General features: G+C 36.3%; 2 protein-coding genes across 2 annotated transcripts in view; both read left to right on the top strand.

Moving 5' to 3' along the window:
- LOC123308513 (tyrosine-protein kinase hopscotch) overlaps positions 1-23,702 on the top strand; it is an 84,283-nt gene that overhangs the window by 23,482 nt on the left and 37,099 nt on the right. The gene's annotated exons all lie outside the window — the stretch shown is intronic.
- The window catches only part of LOC123308512, a 45,089-nt gene that overhangs the window by 17,751 nt on the left and 3,636 nt on the right, over positions 1-23,702 (top strand). Inside the window, exons 4-8 of the mRNA XM_044891206.1 lie at positions 5,357-5,705; positions 10,647-10,928; positions 13,681-13,788; positions 13,841-13,982; positions 20,792-21,954. Of these exons, the coding sequence (XP_044747141.1) occupies positions 5,357-5,705; positions 10,647-10,928; positions 13,681-13,788; positions 13,841-13,982; positions 20,792-21,954 (2,044 nt within the window). The remainder of the gene's footprint in view (positions 1-5,356; positions 5,706-10,646; positions 10,929-13,680; positions 13,789-13,840; positions 13,983-20,791; positions 21,955-23,702) is intronic.

Below are 23,702 nucleotides of genomic sequence, written 5' to 3'. Positions count from 1 at the left end.
TGTTTATCTACCTCCTTCTAGTTTCTGAGTATTAATTTTTTTTTCAAATATTTTCTTGGGAGAATCTCGAAATATCATTCGACAATTATTGAATGGTGAAGAACTGTGGATCAAATAAAATGGATTTTACGAAATTAATGGTGGTATTCTGCTTTTCATCCATAAGTTACGAATATGTGAGTGGCCGATTTACAGATTCGTAAATAATGCAGTTCTGGAAATGTTCCTGTAACTATCTGATTTACGGTGTTACTTTTGAACTACTTATCAAAAAACATAACCAACAATCGTAAGTTTGATATATGTTCAATTTGTGTTCGTTTGGAGGATTCTAAGGATTATACAGGCTGTCCCACCGAGAGTGCCCATTTGAAGTTTATGGAGAAATACTAATTCGATCTCTTCCAAATGTTGTATGAAGATATAGGTCAGTTAGAATTTCATTTCTGAAATATTTTCAATTACCAATGACTTCCCGTTGTACCGGAAATGACACCAAATTTCTTATTCCATGTGGAACACCTTCTATATTATGAAAATTCTCGGATGTGTCTTTAAATTCCACATTCATTTTATGCACATTTCCCTATAACCATCGTCAGCCATTTTCGAGTTATTCAGTGTTTTTTGAAAAAATCACAAATGTAGGCTTGTAGAAGACTGAGGATTTCATAAAAGCGCAACACACAATCTCAGATCTGTTTTTCGAGCTTTGATACCCTTAAGATATTATACGTCGTTATGTAGAGAACATTACTTTTCGATATACAAGAAGCTCAAATGAGAGTCTCAAAGTTGGAAAACAAAACAAGGCCAAAAAATCGATTCTTCGAATGGAAACATTTTTTTTTGTGGTTCTGAAAATTCTATAAATAATATGTAAAAAACTATGATGGTATATTGAATATTGGTTCATATTAATTTCTGATATAAATTGTACAAATTCAACTAAGTTCATAAATTTAAAACAATGTATGGCAAGGAAAAAACACCATTGACGTTTAATATTTCACCATATACTTGTGTGTTCCATTTTCAAAGCTCTATTCTTTGTCCATAATCTTCAATTTCTGTGATGATATCTTTCTATATATTTCGAATGAATAATGTAGCAAATCCAACAGCATATTTCATTGATGTCAATTGATTTCAAACAATGCTCAGATGAAAAATAATATTCTGATCACAAAACAGAATCATACTGTTGTGCTGTAGCTCGGGATGTCTCTTTTTTGGTCTCAACAAAGTCGATATTGAAATTCAATACAAGGAATAGAATTCAAATTTGGCGCCCCTCGATTATAAAACAGAAAACTGTTATCAAACATTTTCCTGTATCGTCAGTAGGTTTTCAGCGCCATCTCATTGTCAAATGTATGAAACACAGACCAAATGTAGTCGGTTTTTAGTACTAGAGATATGAGGGCGTTTCCTATCATCGCATTTCCTATCTGTTGAGGAAAAGGTTTACCTTCACTATTGTGATAGCGTGACACGTGTCGTGATTTAAATACTCATTTTGTGAAAATCCTAGAATCTGTTTTAAGTTTAATTATAGATTATCATCAAGTATGGGCCACATCAATCCTAGATTACAAAACTAGAGCTTTGAAAATAGGAAACAAAAATGTATGGTGAAATATTATACGTCAATGGTGTTATTTTTGCAATATATTGTTTTGAATTGATGAACTTATTTGAATTTTTATCAGAAATTAATATGAACCAATATTCAATATACTATCATAGTATATACATTTCAGTTCATTGCATATTATTTACAGAATTTTCAGAACCACCATTAGAAAAAAACTTACAGAGGCAGAGGCTTTTTTATGAGCCCTTTATGTATTAAGTATGGTTTCTTTATGATATAAAATATAAATTTATCAATGAGTGAAAAACAGAATAACAGCAGGTTTCACAAAACTTTGATTGCCTGATCAACGATTCGACTGTCACCCGATTCCCAAAACGAAATCTTTGCATTTCTAAATATCTTAATATAGTATCAATTGAGAATCATTGACTAGGCCTATAAAGGTCATTATTTTCCCTAAAAGGGGCCCTCCTTGCATGGCGATGCTTCCTGCATACAACAATTTACGTGGACAAACAGCCCTGAATGGAGGAGTTCCCTACATGTTGGCCAACCTAGAAAAAGGTCTACCAACGGGGAATGATTGCTTCCTAACGAAACCTACTTCATTCTTTCCGCAATGATCAAATATATTTATGAAATTCTACCGAGCTTTCTAGATTTTACTGTTAAAGAGAAAAAAGATTTTCATAACCTCGATTGCTGATTGGTTGAAATTTATGTTGGTATTACTACTTCTTGTGACAATTGACATGTTTCGTTGGCAAATGTCAAGAAGGAAAAAGTAATCTGTTAGGTTATGGGCAAAGTTTTGGTTATGTGCACAATTTTTGCTTGAACGCATTCTTGTTTCCTTGTATTTTGTAAGCCATACAGCACATTGCCAATATTAATATTATATATATCAGTAAAAATGACATTTGCCAATTGTCACAAGAAGTAGCAACACCAACATAAATTTCAACCAATCAGCAATCGTGGTTATGAAAATCTTTTTTTCTCTTTAACAGTAAACTCTAGAAAGCTCGGTAGAATTTCATAAATATATTTGATCATTGCGGAAAGAATGAAGTAGGTTTCGTTAGAAAGAAATCATTCCCCGTTGGTAGATCTTTTAGACCTTTTTCTAGGTTGGTCAACTTGTAGGGAACTCCTCCATTGACTTGCAGGAGAATGTTCACTGTACAGGGTGGGAAAAATCCGTTGTCTACTGAGGGGGATCTCGAGAACTATAAGAGCCGAAGATAACGGCTGAGTTTTGTTTTCTGCCCGCAATGTGTCGCTAGCGACTTGGACAATAAACACTTGGTAAACCCGAGTAAGGCAACCCAACATTCACAATCGGATCATAACATCACTATTTAGTTTTTCCCTAAAAAATGCAAAAAAAAAATTAATGAACAATTTGGAAGCTATTGGTACGAGAATAAAAATGGCCTTCTGAAATCTTACAAAAGTCCATATGTTTCTGCAAATAGCCCTCAAATTAACATTTCACCTCGTCTTAGTGACACATTTGAAACACGAGATGGCGCCCAAATCACTTTAGTCGCTTCGCTTTCCATCTTTCTTCTGTATAATCTTCGCATGGAAGGCATTGAACTAAAGAAAGAAATGGAAGGGACTCTTGGGTCAGCAAAAGTGAGGCCGACTGAAATAGACAATTAGATGTATATCTTTCTCTCTCTGTACTTGCGCAAGGAGAGATAACCTATTAAAGTTTGAATTTAAATTTTTGACGTTTCGTTTTTCTGATTTGAATCGTATTTTTTATCAAATCAGGACGTTTTCTGAGTTGATTATGCGATCATAGGTAACCTATATGCGATGTGAATTATATTTTTCATAGTAGTGTAGAAGGAATTCAATAATTTTTTTGCCAAATACCTGCAACAATGAGATGGGAATATCTGAAATTTTGGACCCGTTTCTCGAACTGTGATGATTGGAATCATATTTTTCATCAATTCAAGACGTTTTCTGAGTTAATTTTGCGATGTTGATTATATTTTTCAGAGCAGTGCAGACGGAATTTAATAAGTCTTTTTTTGTATAAAAAGAACAGAAATTAGTTCATTTCAACTAGATTAGTATATTATGAAAGAATGTAATCATGTGAAATTCATCAAGGTTCTAATCTACATGTTGAACATACATATTTTCCTTCTACTATACTGAATTTTAAGTTAATTAAGGAGCGTTGTCCAAAAAAAAAAACAAGTGTCAATTATTTCTATATTTTTATTACATACAATATATATAATAGATTACATATATCTTCAGTAATAGTCTACAATGAAAAAGAAAATTATTGATTTCGAATAATTTAAATTCACTTGAAAACTTACATGTGCTCTGCTTCTCATCAGATTAGATTAGATGGATCTTCGTTTGCAATTAATATTACAAATGGCGTCGACAGTAATAAACAAACATAAAATATCACAGTGGTAACAACATGCATACAAACACAATAAAATTAAAAACAATCCTCATCACATATTTTTTCTCGATAAGAACTCTTCTATAGAATATATAGTTTCATTTAAAAGCAACCTTTTCACTTATCTCTTGAAGTTCATCAAGGACTTGTCATGAAACTCAGTAGGAAGTTTATTATATAGTTTGGGGCCCCAGAAGTCAATGTCTTGGTGTATGTGCTTCAGATGGTGCACTGGAATCTGCAAGGAGTCTTTATTTCTTGTTTCATATGCATGATTTATAGAATTGGTCGGAAAGTTCTTCCACTTCTGATGCACATAACACAGTGAGTTGTATATGAAGAGTGATGGAACTGTAAGTATTCCATGATTCTTGAATGTCTTGGGATATTATCGAATACACTTGGTACAGCATCATGTTTCAATATTTTTCTTGTATAACTTGGATTATGAAGGTAATCTTCACATATTCTACTATACTTTGAGGGATACCAATTTTTCCTTCCTACAGCAGTAATCCAAAGTTCCAAAATATCTGGGCGTTTAAAAGGAAACCTAAAATAAAGTAATATTAAATAAAAAGGGATCTTATAATGAAAATATTTAAAATAGACCTACCTGTGGAAACTCTTTGGCTCATTTTTGTTCGGCTCATTGGAGCATCCTTTAGCAACTTGTTACAACCATCCTTGTAACAAGATTCTGAAATTTACCAATTTTGCGTGACTGCAAACAGTACTGAAGTTGATGGGAACAACAATGATTTGAGAAACACAAAAACCTATAAAATACTTTCTCTAAAACTTTATACCACAAATTCACAAACAACTTCAATTCTGAAGATTACTTACTCAGAGGACAGTTAAAGTCGGAAGAGGTCTTTTCAGACAGTTTCAACCCTTTTAATTCCCTCGGGTGGCCAGGTAAAGGTAATCTGTCCCTTCACTAGATCCATATTTCTCGGAAACCGAAAATCCAGATACTTAGAGGTTTTCGAGTGGGATTCCCCGATTTATTTGAGTTTTTTCAAGTTTCAAGCGAATATTAATCGTGAGTTTTAGCATTCTGAACACTTTTAGATCTCGTTTCCAATTGAACACAACAGAAATCATCCCGAAAACTAATTTAAACTGAGTAATCAACAAAACCGTCAGCTGATTGATGTAAACAAAACATCTAAAAGAGAGAGACGGGATATCCACCAATAGTCTATCTCGATCCCACACTTTCTGCCGATTTGCGGGTCCTTTCCATTTCTTTCTTTAGTTCAAGGATCGAAGATTGTCCTTCTTCCTTCCACCCTCGACGCTTTCAGGTGCACTGGACCAAGAACGGCGCCGCCCATCTGATCCTGGAAGCGAAACACCCCACCTTCAGGAAGATGAGGTGGTACTCGGTGTGCTCCGACAATTCCGTGGCGCACTGGACGTTCTTCTGCGCGCCCCCGGAGACTGCGCAACCCCCGCCCGCGTTTCTGCCCGAGTGCTCGATGAACCCGCAAGAGCTGAACTACGCGGGTAGGCAAGACGTGACGCACGACGGTTTCCCGTGTCTGCCGTGGTCGGCCAAGGGGCTGGTGCCGGATCTGGAGAGGAAGTTCTTCGAGGGAGACGCCTACCTGAGGGAACTGTCCTATTGCAGGGATCCCGGCAAATATCAGAAGGGTATTGTGGATATTTATCGCGAAGATTATGGAGGATGAAGATAGGAATGGTTTTCATATCTCAGCCGAGTACATTTTGGTTTGTGTTTGCCACATTTGACAATGAGATGGCGCTGAAAAAGTACTGTCAATACAGTGGCGACAATTGAGAAATTTTGCAATAACATGGGGGCTAGGAGCACAGATTACAATGCTGTTATCTGTGGCTTAGCTCCATAGTTCAAATCTTCGGATATTCTTTCGATTCCACAGGCCAGCACACATTTTGGTGCCTGCGATTTTTTTACTGTTCCTGAGTAATTTTTGGATGCAGAATGTAAAAAAGTTCTCAGATTTTGTCTATCAGATCTAGTTTTTGAGATTTTTAAAAAAAATTGTGTATATATATAATTTACGTTATATAACTGTTATAATATATAATATTACTATTGACAGTTAAAAAAAACAAAGACACATGGATTTGAGTATTTATTGCAAAAACTTAATTTACATAATTACATTGGTCACTAATCACATAAAAAATTTTTTTATACGATTTTCTAGAATGGAGTTTACTAGGGCAGTCTCGCTGAAGGCTCCAGCAGTAGTCCGCCATCATGTGGCTATCCCATCGTCCTTGATAACGATCTTCCATAGTTTTAATATCCTGATGGAATCTTTCCCCCTGTTCTTCACTACAATCACCTAAGTTTTCTGGAAAACGATCTAGGTGGCTGTAGAGGTAGTGAACTTTTATACTCATGTTACAGCCGAGAATATTAAAATTTGAAAGCATAGTTTCCACTAATTCTACGTAATTCTCTGCTTTATGATTGCCAAGAAAATTTTGTACTACTTGAACAAATGAACTCCAAGCGTTAGATTCAGTCTCGTTCATTGATGTGGTGAATTGTGGATCTTTAACAAGTTGCCTTATTTGAGGACCATCAAATATACCAGCTTTTAGTTTTTCCGTGTTAATGCCAGGAAATTTACGTGACAAATACCAAAAACAATTTCCATCTCGATTTAAAGCCTTCACAAATTGCTTCATTAGGCCTAGCTTGATATGCAAGGGCGGAAGTAAGATTTTTTCTCTTGAAACCAAAGGTTCGTTGATCACGTTTTGTATTCCTTGAATCATGACATCTCTTGAAGGCCAATTTTTGTTAACCCAGTGCTCATTTTTAGCTCTGCTGTCCCAAAGGCACAAAAAACAAGGATATTTTGTATAACCACTCTGCTGTCCAATGAGGAAGTTAATCATTTTTAAATCAACACAAATTGACCACTGATGTTCTTCGTATTTAATTTTTCTCAAAACTAATGCTATTGTTTCATATTCTTTCTTCATGGTAGTAGAATGGCCAATAGGAATTGAGCCATATTTGTTACCGTTATGTAAAAGAACACATTTTAAACTACGTTTTGAACTGTCAATATACCATTCAACCTGTAACGTGTATCTCAGAAACTAGAGCTGATAGAAAAAATCTGGTGGCATTTTTGGAATCAGCACATTAAAAACATCTAAAATCAGATGTTAGATTTCCGGCACCAAATTTTTTTTCATTTTGTTGGCCTGTTATTTGATTTTTGGCAAATTTTATAGTGAAGGAGAGACTTTTAGAGAATCCGAAATCGAGCTATTCCCATTTAAAATTGGAAGCTCCAAGGAATATTAATGAAATACAAGACTTTCAATAGAAAAGTAATATATTCTAAGACTTGTACACGGAGTACACAGTACTCCTCCGAAAAGTGCCGCAGGCTCCATGGAAATATTCAATATATATATATGTTCCGTTAATGCGTGCTAGTCGAGAATCAGCGAAGGAATTCCCAGACAGGCTGAAGCATAAATACACAAACTGTAGGCAGGTCCCTCATCGGTACAGTGGAGTGTAACACATCTAACCAAGATTGAACCACGCCTCGCTAACTCCGTAAAAACTTACACCCATCCATGACTCCCAAACAATATCACATGACCTGCAGTCAGCGAAAGAACAACTATTCGCCGAGAGGGTACAGGACTTGATATCCTGACCGAATGCGGTCTGCGTGCGAACCCTTATACCCTCCCGCAGTCTCTAGGAGAATGGCTCTCAAATTAATATTTTAACCAGTCTTAGTAACACATTTGAAACACGAGGTGGCGCTGACACCACTTCAGTTGCACCGTTTCCTACCTTCCTAACTCTATAATCTTCGTTTTATTGATGGAAGAATGTACAGGTTGTCCCAATTTCGATGTTCGTTGAAAGCACCTCGAAGATCATAAGAGTTGAAAATTCAAGGATTCTCTCATTCTTTTTTATCACTAACTAGCACTCGGTTGGCCATGGAAATTTGACACATTCCATTCTGTATAGTACGAGATTGTGGGGTTATGACATTTGTCAAAACATTTTTGGGTTTTAAATCAGCGCTATGTTGTCCGTTCTACGTAATAGTCTCAGTAATTACCTATTTTATCACAATATCGAATCAATTCGGAAAATATGAAGTCGAAAATATGTGACGAACATAATTGACGTTCATACAAACTGATTGAAGGAATACCAAATCTAGTTATTTCAATAGAAAACACACTCATTAATATGACGCTATACGCAAACCCAGTAATTACGTATTTTATCACAATGTCCAATAACTTCGGAAAATATACAGTCAAAAATATGTGACTAACATAATTGACGTTTATACAAACTGATTGAAGGCATACTATATAAGATTTTTTGCATGAAAAATTGAAGAGATCAGTATTCAAATATATTTATTTTTGCTATGGAAGAAAATTGAATTAGTGACATATAATATGCAGTAGCATGAGGGGAGTTAATGTTGGTTAAGATGAAATGCATATGATGAAGTGGTTGGGAATGGGTATCTTTCAAAGGAATTAACAGATAATTACAAGAATGTTGAATTCTTCAACAAAAATCATCATGCATAAACAGAAGTCAAAAGAATTAAAAGTAGTTTCAAGGCAAGAGGAACTTTTAACAAAAATTTCACATGAATTAACAATTAATAGGACAACTGGCTCGTATTTATGGCTGTTCGTTTTTAATACTTTGATATAATGATTATAATTATATATTTATTGATGCCTTAAGACATTTACTATGTATAGGAAAAGTCAAATGAAATATAGAAAAATTAATTTTCTGAAACTTATTCTATACTTCATTCACTTTTATTTTAGCAGTCGGTTGGCCATGGAAATTTGACACATTTCACTCTGTATAGTACGAAAATGTGGGGTTATGAAGCTTGTCAAAACATTTTTGGGTTTCAAATCAACGCTATGTTGCCCGTTCCACGTAAAAGTTTCTGTTATTACGTATTTTTTCACAATGTCGAATCTCTTCGGAAAATATGTGACGAACATAATTGAAGTTTATACAAACTGATTGAAGTTATACCAAATCCAGTTATTTGCATGGAAAATACAAGAGATCAGTATAATATCAAAATATGCACTAGCTTGAGGAGAGTTGTTCTTCGTTATCTTCTTTGGTTTACATCATTTGTAGATTTCAAAAATATTAACTCGAAGATGAAATGCATATGATGCAGTGGTTGGGAATGGGTATCTTCCGAAGGAATTAACAGATAATTACAAGAATGTTAAATTCTTCAACAAAAATCATCATGCATAAACAGAAGTCAAAAGAATTAAAAGTAGTTTCAAGGCAAGAGGAACTTTTAACAAAAATTTCACATGAATAAACAAGTAACAGGGTAACTCCTATTTGTAGCTATTCATCTTAATACATTGATGTAATAATTTACATTGTATAGGACAAGTCAAATGAAAAATAGTTAATCCATTTTAGGGAACTTATTCTCCGATGACATTTATCTAAAATTCTGTAGTAAACTTTTCGCATTAATTCACTCAAACATAAAATTCTCAAATGCCACCACTTTTTTGGGTCTCCCAATAGAAGGAAATTCTTTGTCATCCTCTTCATTCACAATCTTTCCGATTGTGGAAATATTCAGCTGAAATGTAAGTCGTTTAGATTCAGATGAAATATTATATAAATTCTCTTACATTGAATATGTTCGCTACCGTCTGACGTATTGTAGATTTTAGAATATCAGGGTATAAATATTTGAATGAGCGGACCTGAATTCTAAATAGTACTTCCTGTAACCCTGTCTCTTTTTTCAATCACGTTCGGCATTTTCGTGATAAAAATTGATATAAGTTGTGGCAACGGCGTTAACATTAACGACATTTCATGAGTGCCAACTTAACTTCGTTCTAGTTTCAAAAACTTGAGAAAATTATTTCATGGCCAACCGACTGCTGAAATAAATTTGAATGAAGTATACGATGACATTCATTGAAAATCCTGCAGTAACTTTTCGCATTCGTTCACCCTGAAATAAAATTGTCAAATTGTGGCCCTTTTTTGGGTCTCCCAGTAGAAGGAAATTCTTTGTCATCCTTTTCATTCACAATCTTTCTTATTGTTCGCTATCGTCTAATATATTGTAGATATAGGAATATCAGGGTTACCTACTATTTGAATGAGAGGACCTGAATTCTAAATAGCACTTTCAGGAGCCTTGTCTCTTTTTCAATCACCTTCGGCATTTTCGTAATTAAAATTGATATCAGTTGTGGCAACGGCGTTTGACATTAACGACATTTCATGAGTGCCAACCTCACTCCGTTCTAGTTACAAAAACTTGAGAAAATTATTTCATGGCCAACCGAGTGCTAAAATAAAAGTGAATAGAGTATAATTCCATAATTCTGCGTTAAAAAAAAGTTCATGTTTCAGATCTCTAACTTCGCAGATAAAAAAGTTGGTGTACTTTTCGCCATTCTTAATTTAGTGCCATCTATTTCGCTCTAGCTCTTCTAATTTTCGAGTTCCTCTCAGTGAACATCGAATTTGGGACACCTCGTAGGTACATTACTTTTTTTTTATCGGCGCAGGCACTTATTGCTACGTCATCTCGATGTTGCCGGAAAAGACGGTCCTGAAGAAATATTGCCGGCTGAGAAAGTGCAAGTCTCAAGAATGCAGGATGGCCGGTACCGGTAACGATTACACGGGCACCCTGAACACCGCCAGAAGTCGCAGGTACTGCGAGCCCTGGTACTCCCTCAGCTACGTGCACATGCACGATCAGCGCTATCTGAACGATTCCCTATTCGCCGATCTCAAGATAGAGGACGCTAACAATTACTGCAGGAATCCCTCGAGGAATCCAATAGGTGTGTTGAATTCAAGTTTTTTCAACGATTACTCTTCTTATTTTTTTTTAATGGAGAATATTTCGAAAGAATGGAAAATTTTCGATCTTGGTTCAATACATTGCAACTAAACCCAGCCAAGTCTCAGTTCATCATCTAATCATAATATCACACTGAACTCTCCCAAACTTATCATGGAGAACACATTCATAGACTGTAAAGATAGTATTAAATACCTTGGTGTAGAAATAGATCAAAGAACTACCTTCAAAAAGCAAGCGAACACCATGAAGAGAAAATGTATCACCAGTAGTAGGCCCTACAGGAAATTAACATGGCAAAATTCAGGAATTAACAGAATAACGGTAGCACACATACACAAGTCCATATGTCGTACACTTTAGAAGTAATGCCAGCCAATATAACTATCGGCGAATAAAACCACCAGCAAGATCCTCCGAACAGCCGACATCACCTCCTTGAGAGCCATTACAAAAATGAGACACCCAAGAAACACACTTCATAATCCTCTCAACACTTTACTCTACGAAATAACTCTGAGGCCCGTTTGCACCAATCCCCCTTAAAATGAGTACTTAACTAAGCTTCGTTTAAAGTTAATGGACGCTTAATTGTATTGCCAGTTGCACGACTTCTGCTTAATAGAATCTTAACTAAGGGGCCCTTAAGTTTTTATATCTAGTGATATTTCTGTTTTTTATTTTGGTGCAACTTCATCCTAATCCAATAAAGCCATTTCATTGGTTGGCCGGTTACCGATGATCGTTGTCATTTCATTAACCTAACTTCATTGTCCTGTCAGTCGGTGTTAAGTAAACTATTATCAAAGAGTGACAACTTTTTGTTGCTGAATTAGCATTATTATTGATAATGAAATGGATTGTCGAATAAAAGGTACTTGACGTTATTAGAAAAACCACAGCAGTTCTGCAGCCAGTTTATGAGTTCAACAAATTATTTTAGGTTAGAATCCCGCCCTTAAATACCTAAGTGGTCGTTACAGGAGCGCTTAAATTTGAGGCTAGCTTTAGCCATTTAAATGTCACTTAACAGTTGGTGCAACGTAATTTAAGTTAAGTTTTCATTTTAAGGGACACTTAACACTGAGTAGGTTTGGTGCAAACGGGTCTCAGAAGTTTGTACAGCAAATCCATAATAAAGAGATTTTGAGAGAGTTTTGTGAAAACAGAGACCAGAATAGAAGGCCAAAGAGAAAATTTCCAGTGAATACCATATGGGAATGGGAAAAGATACAGAAACTGTGCTATACGTGGATGTATTGAAAAATTCTTAGCCTACTATAGAACCTAACATAATTTTAATTTCAAAATATTTCATTACTCAACATATTCTCCTCTTAATTGGATACATTTATTACAACAAAGGTGCAACGTCTCAAGACCTTTCAAAAAAATGTTTCTTCTTGCTCTGCAAACCAGACCTCCACAGCTTTTATTACCTACTCGTTGGAAGAAAATTTACGACTTTTTATACTTTTTTCAGTTGAGGAAAGAGATGATAGTCGGGTTGAGCCAAATCTGTTGAATAAGGGGGGTGTTCTAGCAATTCAAACCCTAAATCACGAATTTTTTTCATGGCAACATGAGATTTGTGTGCAGGGACGTTGTCCTGCAAAAGCAAAACCCCTTTGGATAGCTTTCCGCGTCTTTTCTCTGTATTTTTTCCCGTAGAGTGGTCAGTTATGTCGAATAGTAATCTCCGGTTATTGTTCTACCCTCATCTAAAAAATCAATCATGATTACTCCATGGCAATCCCAAAAAACTGAAGCAAGAACTTTTCCAGCAGATTTTTTGACACGAAACTTCTCAGGTCTTGGAGAACCAGAGTGTCGCCATTCCATCGATTGTTGCTTTGTTTCTGGATCGTAGAAATGTACCCAAGTCTCATCCATAGTAACAATAAGTTTTAAGAAGTCTACATAGTTTTCAAATCGAGCTCAGATCGAACGCGATGCTTCTACCCTTGCACGCTTTTGGTCAACATTCAAACATTTGGGGATCCATTTTGCAGCAATTTTTCTCATGTCCAAATTGACGTGAACTATATGATTAACGCGTTCGTATGAAATACTCAGTGCTTCAGATATCCGTTTTAGCCCAATTCGACGGTCTGATAAAATCATGTCATGAACTGCATCGATATTTTCGGGGACTTACACAGAAACTGGCCTTCCCGATCGGTCATCATCTTCAATGTAAAATTTACCTCTTTTGAAGCTTGCAGTCCAATTTTTCACGGTCGCATACGAAGGACATTGATCACCAAGGGTATCAAGCATATTTCGTAAATATGCTTACCTCTTAACCCTTTTAAATACAGGTACTTGATGATGGCTCGATACTCCAATTTTTCGATTTTCACAATTTCGGTGGACATCTTATTTCTTTTAATTTATTGCGTAACTCTGGTTTACATTTTTGACCTCAAACTTCACACTGATACATCTAATGAGTTATTGTCCGTTGCTATGGTACCGCAATATTTTTTCATGCATGGAACTGGTGTAGGCTAACTAGATATCAATACATACTCGTATGTTCAAGCCAAAGACTAAACCTGTACGTATGATATTTGTACTGACGATGAAGTTGCTAGTTTACTTGAAAGTCTCCTTGCATAAACGTCTTCCAGCCTTAATTGACATTTCTACTCGCTTCTATTTCAAGTTCGGCTATCTCCGCGTATCTATAACTTCAATATTTATTTAATTCACCTGTGGAAAATCCCCAGGAAGCTGGTGTTACACGATCGACCCCAACGTACCTCAGGAAAGTTGCTCGGTTAAGGATTGCGATAAGCCGGAAGAATGCATCGTCATACTGACCGGGAAGAACGAAGGTGGTACATAGTTTTCGTACACTCGCGACTTACGCTAATGGCGCAATTTTAGGCCGTAGGGTATACATATTGCCGCAGTGGAAAGAGAAGGGGGCTCACGGAGGCCTGCAATTCGCCCTGAAGCGTTGGAACCCCGAGAGGGTCGAAGGCGTCGGTTTGGAGATAACGCCGAGAGATGGCGCGGGAAGCATCAGGTTTGTACACTCACTGTATTGAGTGGCATAGCAAACATTTTTTAGAAAGTATTCTATCTAGAATGTACAGAGAGAATAGGGTGAGACTTTCATATGAACTTTTCTTTTTCGAACCTCCCCTAATGACATACAGATCCTTAACTCCCAAACTCGGTCTTCGATTTTTTTTTTAATCAAAAAAGTCACAAAAATAAAATTAAGCAAACATTTTATGCGTCCGAGAAGACATCCGATGAATTTGTGGTGGTGTTCCTCTATGAGGGTAGAAAAACCAACTCCCAAACCTGGTTTCGTAAGAAACTTGTTTCCATATTCATATCTCACAATAAAAAAATAAATTCTGAATAGCTTGATCCATTCTTAACGAATAAGGTCTCTTGTAACTTCTGAGACTGGAATTCCCGATGTCATTTTGTCATGACAACTGACTATACTCCATTCATATTTATTTTAGCAGTCGGTTGGCCATGAAATAATTTTCTCAAGTTTTTGTAACTAGAACGAAGTTAGGTTGGCACTCATGAAATGTCGGTAATGTCATAACGCCGTTGCCAAAACTAATAGCAATTTTTATTACGAAAATGCCGAAAGTGATTGAAAAAACGGACAGGGTTTCAGGAAGTGCTATTTAGAATTCAGGTCCGCTCATTCAAATAGTTATACCCTGATATTCTAGAATCCACAATACGTCAGACGGTAGCGAACATATTCAATGTAAGAGAATTTATATATTGTGTCATCTGAATCTAAACGACTTATATTTCAGCTGAATATTTCCACAATCAGAAAGATTGTGAATGAAGAGGATGACAAAGAAGTTCCTTCTATTGGTAGACCAAAAAAGTGGTGGCATTTGAGAATTTTATGTTTGAGTGAACTAATGCGAAAAGTTCACTACAGGATTTTCGATGAATGTCATTGTAGAATAACTTCCCGAAAATTGATTTTTCTATTTTTCATTTGACTTGTCCTATACATTGTAAATGTCTTAAGGTACCAATAAATACCTAATTATTATTATTATGTCAATGTATTAAGGTGAACAGCCACAAATACGCGCCAGTTGTCATGCTAATTGTTTATTCATGTGAAATTTTTGTTCAAAGGTGAAGTTCATCTTGACTTGAAACTGCCATTAATTCCTTTTACTTATATTGATGCGAGAAGATTTTTGATGAAGAATTCAACATTCTAGTAATTATCTGTTAATTCCTTCGGGAGATACCCATTCCCAACCACTGCATCATATGCATTTCATCTTCGGGTTAATATTTTTGAAATCTACAACTGATGTAACGTATTCAAACTTTAGACAAAGAAGATAACGAACATTAACTCTCCTCAAGCTAGTGCATATTATGATATTATACTGATCTCTTGTATTTTCCATTCAAATAACTGCATTTGGTATGCCTTCAATCAGTTTGTATAAACTTTAATTATGTTCGTCACATATTTTCCGAAGAGATTCGACATTGTGATAAAATACGTAATAACAGAAACTTTTACGTAGAACGGACAACATAGCGTTGATTTAAAACCCAAAAATGTTTTGGCAAGCTTCATAACCCCAAATTTTCGTACTATACAGAGTGAAATGTGTCAAATTTCCATGGCCAACCGAGTGCTAAAATAAATGTGAATGGAGTATAGTTTTGATTAACTTTGATTCAGTTACAATATTTTTTGATTTGGTAGAATCAGTTGAGTAGAAAGATTGGAAGCGCCCTCATATCTCTAGCACTTAAAACCGACTATATTCTGGCCTGTGTTTGCCACATTTGACAATGAGATGGCGCTGAAAACGTACTGTCAATACAGAAAAACTGTTTAGTAGCTGTTTTCTGTTCTATAATTTTGAAGGGAATTCTATTTCTCGTATTGAATTACTATATCGACTTTGTTGAGACCAGAAAACAAACATCTCGAGCGACAAAACAAAAATATGGTTTATTTTCGTGACCAGGATGTTAGTCTTCATCTGAACATTGTTTGGAATCAAATGATATCAATGAAATCCGCTGTCGGGTGTGCTATATTTTTACTAACAATTTATGTAAAACTTAAAATTATGGACAACAAAAATAGCTTTGAATAGGACACAAATGTATATGGTGAACTGTAATACGTCAAAGGTGTTATTTATGTGCAAAACATTGTTTCGAATTGATGAACTTAGTTGAATTTGTACAATTTATGTCAGAAATTAATATGAACCAATATTCAATATACCATCATTTCAGTTCTTCACATATTATTTAGAGAATTTTCAGAATCACAATTAAGAAAAACTTTACCTAGGTATAGAAGTCATGTATGTTAGCCCGTCAGTATAGTTTCTTTATGCTTTTTAATGAATCATTCATGATATGGTCTCTTCATGACACTGACACAATATACAAATCGATTAATGAATTAGAAAAACATTCACAGCAGGTTTCATGAAACATTGACTTTCCAATCAACAGTCACTCGATTCCCAAAACGAAATCAATAAAACCTTTGAATTTCTGACTATTTTGAATGAGTAGCAATTGAGAATCACTGAATGAACGTATAAAGATAATAATTTTTCCTAAATGGGTTCTTCATGCAAGATATGCTTCCAGCATACAATACAAGAGAATTAAATTATTCACACATAATATGCAGTAGCTTGAGGATAGTTGATGTTGTTTTTCCTGGCTAGAGGTTGAAGACGTTACATCAGTTGTAGTTCTCAAAAAAAATCAACCCAAAGATGAAATGCATATGATGCAATGGTAGGGAATGGATATATCTCGAAAGAATTAACAGATAATCACAAGAATGTTAAATTCTTCAACAAAAATCATCTTGCATCAATTGAAGGAAGTTTCAAGACGAGAGGAACTTCACTTTTTTACAAAAATTTCACATGAATTAATAATTAACAGGACAACTGGCTCGTATTTTCAGCTGTTTATTTTTAATGCTTTGATATAATAATAATAATTATATATTTACTGATCCCTTGAGACATTTACTATGTTACAAGTCAAATAAAAAATAGAAAAATTAATTTTTCCTAACTCATTCTACGATGACATCCATCGAAAATCCTGTAGTAAACTTTTCGCATTAATTCACCCAAATATAAAATTCTCAAATGCCACCACTTTTTTGGGTCTCCCAATAGAAGGAAATTCTTTGTCATCCTGTTCATTCACAATCTTTCTGATTGTGGAAACATTCAGCTAAAATATAAGATGAAACATTTTATAAATTTACTTACATTGAATATGTTCGCTACCGTCTGATAGAATGTCAGGGTTACATGTTACAGACTATTTGAATTAGCGGGTCTTAATTCTAAATAGCACTTCCTGAAACCCTGTCTTCTCTCTTTTTCTATCACTTTCGGCATTTTTGTGATATTAATTGATCAACGATTATAGAGTGGAAAGATAGGAAACGCCCTCATATCTCTAGTACGAAAAACCGACCACAGTGTTGTCAGTATTTTACAATAAAAAAATAAATTTTTATTAGATTGATCCATTATTAACAAGTTAGGTTTCTTGTAACTTCTGAGACTGGAATTTTTTCCGAACTAGAATATCGCTAGTAAGCAGATATCATTTTCTTTTGACAACTTACTAATTAAGATTAACTTTGATTCATTTACAATATTTTTTTATTTGGCTTATCATTTTGGGCAGAAATTATAGAGTAGAAAGATGGGAAACGCCCCCATATCTCTAGTACTTAAAACCGACTACATTTTGGCCAGTGAAAACACATTTGACAATGAGATGGCGCTGAAAACGCACTGTCAATACAGAAAAACATTTTAATAACTGTTTTCTCTTTTTTAATTGAGGGGCGCGAAATTCGAATTCTATTCCTTGTATTCAATTTCAATATTGACCTTGTTGAGAGCAGAAAACAAACATCCTGAGCGACAAAACAAAAGTATGATTTTGTTTTGTGATCAGGATGTTAGTTTTCATCTGAATATTGTTTGGAATCAATTTATTGATATCAATGAAATGCGTTGTCGGATGTGCTATATTTTTATTTGTTATTCATAAAGATATCGATTGAAATTTATTATGGGAGGATTTTGCATCTCTTCATAAACTTTTTAGGGTTTTCACTCCCAATCTCTGAAACAAAATCAATTAAAAATGAAATCAACGATTTGCTCCTGCGTAAATTCTTGCACTAATTTGTCAGGAGCAAATTAACTAGAAAAAATTGTTGCCTGACAATGAACTCAAAATAAAAAACGTTGAAATTATAATTCTTTGTAACGTTTCGGAGTCTATATCAGACTCCTTTATCAGACGAAAAAATCTACTTTTTAAAAATCTTCTGAATTGTCGCTTTTTGTCTGACATTAATTGTCAACACACAGAAACAGAGACTGCACAGAAACGTTGATTCATTTAATTTTGAAATTACCGGATGACAGTTCCTTCTTTAGTAAATTGATCCAAATATGATCTATTCCTACCGAACAATTTGCCAAATTATTATCTTGATCTAATAGAATACACGTAGACTCTTAAATAATGATCAGGAACAACCAACAAACCGTCAAGAACAACCAAATTTGTTGAATGTAATTCCTTATGTTAATGGCCTTTCAGAAAAAATAAGAAGAATCGGTTCGAAGTTCAACATACGAACTGTTTTTAAAACGCAAAATGATTCAAGATCTATATTAACAAAAACTAAACCTTTGAACGAAAAACAAAAATCAAAAAATTGTATTTACAACATACCCTGTATTTGTGGTAAAACTTATACAGGTGAAACGTCCAGACCTCTAGAAATAAGAAAACGCGAACATAAAAATAATATTAAAAATAGAGAAATTAATCGATCACAAATCGCAGACCACATTTGTTCTAATACGGGAGACCACATGATGGATTGGGACAACACTAAAATTCTAATGACAGAACCAGACCATTTTAAACGAAAAATTAAAGAGTCTACGTGTATTCTATTAGATCAAGATAATAATTTGGCAAATTGTTCGATAGGAATAGATCATATTTGGATCAATTTACTAAAGAAGGAACTGTCATCCGGTAATTTCAAAATTAAATGAATCAACGTTTCTGTGCAGTCTCTGTTTCTGTGTGTTGACAATTAATGTCAGACAAAAAGCGACAATTCAGAAGATTTTTAAAAAGTAGATTTTTTCGTCTGATGAAGGAGTCTGATATAGACTCCGAAACGTTACAAAGAATTATAATTTCAACGTTTTTTATTTTGAGTTATTGTCAGGCAACAATTTTTTCTAGTTAATTTGCTCCTGACAAATTAGTGCAAGAATTTACGCAGGAGCAAATCGTTGATTTCATTTTTAATTGATTTTGTTTCAGAGATTGGGAGTGAAAACCCTAAAAAGTTTATGAAGATATTCATAAAGAGTTCACAAAAATTGAAATTATGGATAATAAATGAAGCTTCGACTAGGACACAAAAGTATATGGTGATCTGCTATACGTCGAAGGTGTTATTTCTATGCAATATGTTGTTTTCAATTAATAAACTTAGTTGAATTTGTAAAATATATACATATATCAGAAATTAAAATAAACCAATATTAAATTTACGATCATAGCATGCACATTCCAGTTACTTACATATGTAGGTATTATTTATAGAATTTTCAGAACCACACTCGAAAAAAATCTTACAGAGATATACAAGGCCTGTATGTCACTATAGTTTCTTGGTGCTTTTTTCATGATTTCCCTATGATATGGTCTCTTTATGACACAATATTCAAATTGATTAATGAACGAACAAAACACTCACAGCAGTTTCATGAAACTTTGACTTTTCAAACAACAATTTGACAGTCACTTGGTTTCCAAATGGAAATCAATAAAACCTCTGCATTTCTGAATATATTGAAAGATTAGCAATTGAGAATCATTGAATGGACCTATAAAGATCATCATTTCCACTTAATAGGCCGTTCATGCAAGAGATGCTTTCTGCATACAACAATTTACGTCGATGAACAGTTCTCAATTGACCTGCAGTAAAATGTTCACTGCACATGGTGTAGTCAGTAGTGTTTGCTGAAGTCATTGTCCCAAGCGCTTTGAGAATTTTATGCACTTTGAATCACTGGAAATTGGAATCAATGAGTGACCGATACACTTGTTACGAGTTTTAATACCTATGCTTTCATTTTCCTTAGTTGAGTGAAAAACTTAACCTCGGAGAATCCATTTTATTATTTGATCTACAGTTCTTCACCATTCAATAATTTTCGAACAATAATCTCGGTGTTTTTACCAAGTAATAAAACAAAAAAAATTGAATAATCTGCAATCAGAATCAAAAAATTCAAAACCTCTTTCATCAAAATCTGAAATCTGACAAAATTTCTTATATTTCTGCAAATGGCACTCAAATAAATATTTTAACCAGTCCTACCGTCTTAAAAACACGCTTGACACACAGATGGCGCTCAAATCGCTTCAGTCGCACCGCTTCCCATCTTTCTGCTCTAAATCTTTGTAGTTGATATTAGTTGTGGCAACGGCGTTATGACATTAACGACATTTTATGAGTGCCAACCTTACTCCGTTCCCGTAACAAAAACTTGAGAAAATTATTTCATTGTCAACCGAGTGCTGAAATAAAAGTTAATGGAGTATACAAATATTGAATAAATGTAACAAAACAAACAGTTAAACCCTTCACATACTAAACACCTGTGACTAAGCAGGGGGGGGGGGTTCGAAAAGTAAAAGTGTACACGAAAGACCCACCCTATTTCTCTACAAAGAATCACCCCCTAACAAGTCACCACACAGGTTGGAGATAGGCGCCGAGGGCAACCAGAAGGTGAACCTCCTCCTCGACGGCGTCCTAACCAAGGAGAAAACCCTCCCCCACCTCATAGCCTCCGGCACCTGGACCGAATTCTGGCTGCAGATACGCCGAGAGGAGATCCTGCTGGGTTACAAGGGCGTCCCTCACGCCCTCTTCGAGTGGAAACACGCCGACCTCGAGAAAACCTTCGAACCCACCTACGTCTCCTTCTCCACGCTGACCGGCGAGTACGTGGGCGTCTACTTCGAGTGCGACGAGTGCCACACCGAACGCCTGTCGGTCAACAACGTCCTCCAGGTGTACCCCGTCGGGGTTTGGAGGGAGAGCGAAGAGGTGTTCGGTAATTTTTCGCTGAATATACGCGGTGGTGGTACCGTTTGGATACCGCTGTATAATTTGATACACACCGGGGATTACTTGATGTTGGAGTTGAACCAGGTGCGATCCAAGGTCGCCCTGCACAGATTCGTAAAGTACCAGGCGTTTACGTTGGTGGTGAAGGATTTAAATGAGACGTTGTTCGGGGAGAACCGATGGGCGGAGTTTACGATCAACTTCAACGAAACCACCCTTCAGATCGTGAAGGAGAATTTTAGCGAGGTTATCTTGGAGTATAACGCGCCTGTGGAGCATCCGATACTGATCTACTACTTCACGGTGGGCGTCGATAACGGCGAGGTCCTCTGGAGCGCCAACTGCGACCGGCTGGACGTGGACGGACCGCCCAGGGACGGCGGATGGTCCCGCTGGTCCGACTGGACGTGCTCAGTGCCCTGCGGCGGCGGCGACGGCTTCAAGACGAGGTCCTGCACCAACCCGCCGCCCAACGTGAGGGGGCGGTTGTGCGTGGGCGCGCCCGCGGCCACGGGGAGGTGTAACGATTTCGAGTGCGGCGACGTCAGTCCGAGGACCGCGGATAGGATAAGGGAGGATCTGAGGACGAATTTCTTCAGTTTCGTGGTCGAGGAGAACGAGGACGTGGTCATACCGATCGATAGGAAGATCCTGAAGGTGATCGGGACGGAGTCGCCCAAGTCGAGGTACGAGTGGACGCTGAACGGTATGGTGGTGAAGGAGGAGGACGAGAGGTTTAGGTTGGCGGACGGGGAGATCCTGGTCACCGGCGCCAAGCCAGCGGATTCGGGTGTGTAAGAGCTAGGGCGTGGGTATTGGTCGAAGGAACGGGAATATAAGAGATATAATTGAGTTTATGAGTTTTTTACTCGCCAATTAGGATGAGCAATCGTTTCTGATGTAAGCAAAGGGCAGTAGTGTGATTTTAAGTTTTACGTCAATCAAGTAATTCGTCGACTTTTCAACGTCTTCATTGTACAATTTCAATGACATTGAAGATTGCATTTTCAGTGGGTATATACAGGGTATCCCAAATTGCTTGATTTTGAATGTTTCTGATACTTCTATAGAGGTTTCCACATATCTAGGTAGAAACGTTGAGAAGAGTCCTGGGCTCGATTTTCGTGAAATATCCATTATTGGAAACCTCTTCACGATATCTTCATTTGTATTGAAAATATGACAAAATTTTGATATTTTGTCGGTTTCGAAAATGTGCCATTACTTCTTCGTTCTCGAAAATATCTAAAAACGACTAAATAGTAACTACAGGCACTTTTTCACTGGGAATACGATGCTATATACATTTTTTTTTCAAATCTTTTGTACTAAGGGTGAAAGAAAAACAACTTCGTTATCTTAAATACGAATGCATTTTTTAAAATCTCATATTGAAGTTTGTCACATATTTTCTGTGTATTTGTTACATATTATATGAATATTTTAATAATTTTGACGTTTCCGATACAATGTAATTATTGTCTTATGGAAGATAAAGGTTGATTGATTGATATGAAACAAACAAAATTAGCTTTTTTTTCGAATTGGATCAGTTTAAAAGATACTGGCTGTTATATAGGCTGTTGAAAAACCATAAAAAGATTTAAGTTTTTAGTTGAATAATGTCACTTGTAACGTCTTTTTCTCAATGTACTCGAGCGCCAGCAATTCTTTGAAGAGAAAATAGCAAACCTACCCTGGTAGCTACGAGCCGAAGACAAGGTTCCTCGGTGTCTGGGGTGTTAGCGACAACCAGTGGAAGTCAAAATCAACGCACACAAATTATATTTGTCGACTCGAACAGGGAAACACAAATGGCACTATTATAAAATTCATACAGTGAAGGACTCGAGATCAGTGAATTTACAGGGCAAAACGGACGGAATGAAACAGGATCCGATCTCAAACGTTATACGGGGTTTACGGACGTGTTCGCCAGCCAGAACCTAAGACACACATTTAACTGACAGGTATCGGACCTCAGCCAGGTTAGAGGATGAAACAAGACGGCACAGATTTCCGACAGCTCACCCCTAGGTGCGTTCTTCACCCCCTGAGTATCCACGCCAGCGGGGTGCTTCGTCAGTAGGATTAAACCGGGGGAGTAAGGGATGAAGGAAGTTTTTCTCCACTCCAGAGTGCTTTCCGCACCCCCTGAGTATCCATGCAAGCGGGGTGCTTCGACAGTAGGAGTGGAACTTAAGCTAGGGAGTAAGGGATGAAGGAAGTTTTTCGCCACTCCAAAGTGCTTTCCGCACCCCCTGAGCATTCACGCCAGCGGGGTGCTTCAGCAGTAGGAGTGGAACTTAAACCGGGGTAGTAAGGGATGAAGGAAGTTTATCGCCACTCCAAAGTGCGTTATGCACCCCCCGAGTATCCACGCCAGCGGGGTGCTTTAATAGCAGTAGGAGTGGTACTTAAACTGGGGTATAGGAAGGGTGGAAAGGGAAGCTGAAGTTCCAATAATATAAAAAAAAAGACGGAGTGTCATTTTACCTATGGTTTCGGTATGGCCACTTGCACTTGTAAATAAAAAAA

This window comes from Coccinella septempunctata, chromosome 2 (genome assembly GCF_907165205.1).
Source record: "Coccinella septempunctata chromosome 2, icCocSept1.1, whole genome shotgun sequence".
NCBI classification, from domain to species: Eukaryota; Metazoa; Arthropoda; class Insecta; order Coleoptera; family Coccinellidae; genus Coccinella; species Coccinella septempunctata.
Note: the sequence above shows the minus strand (reverse complement) of the source record. Positions and strands in the feature narration are given on the sequence as shown.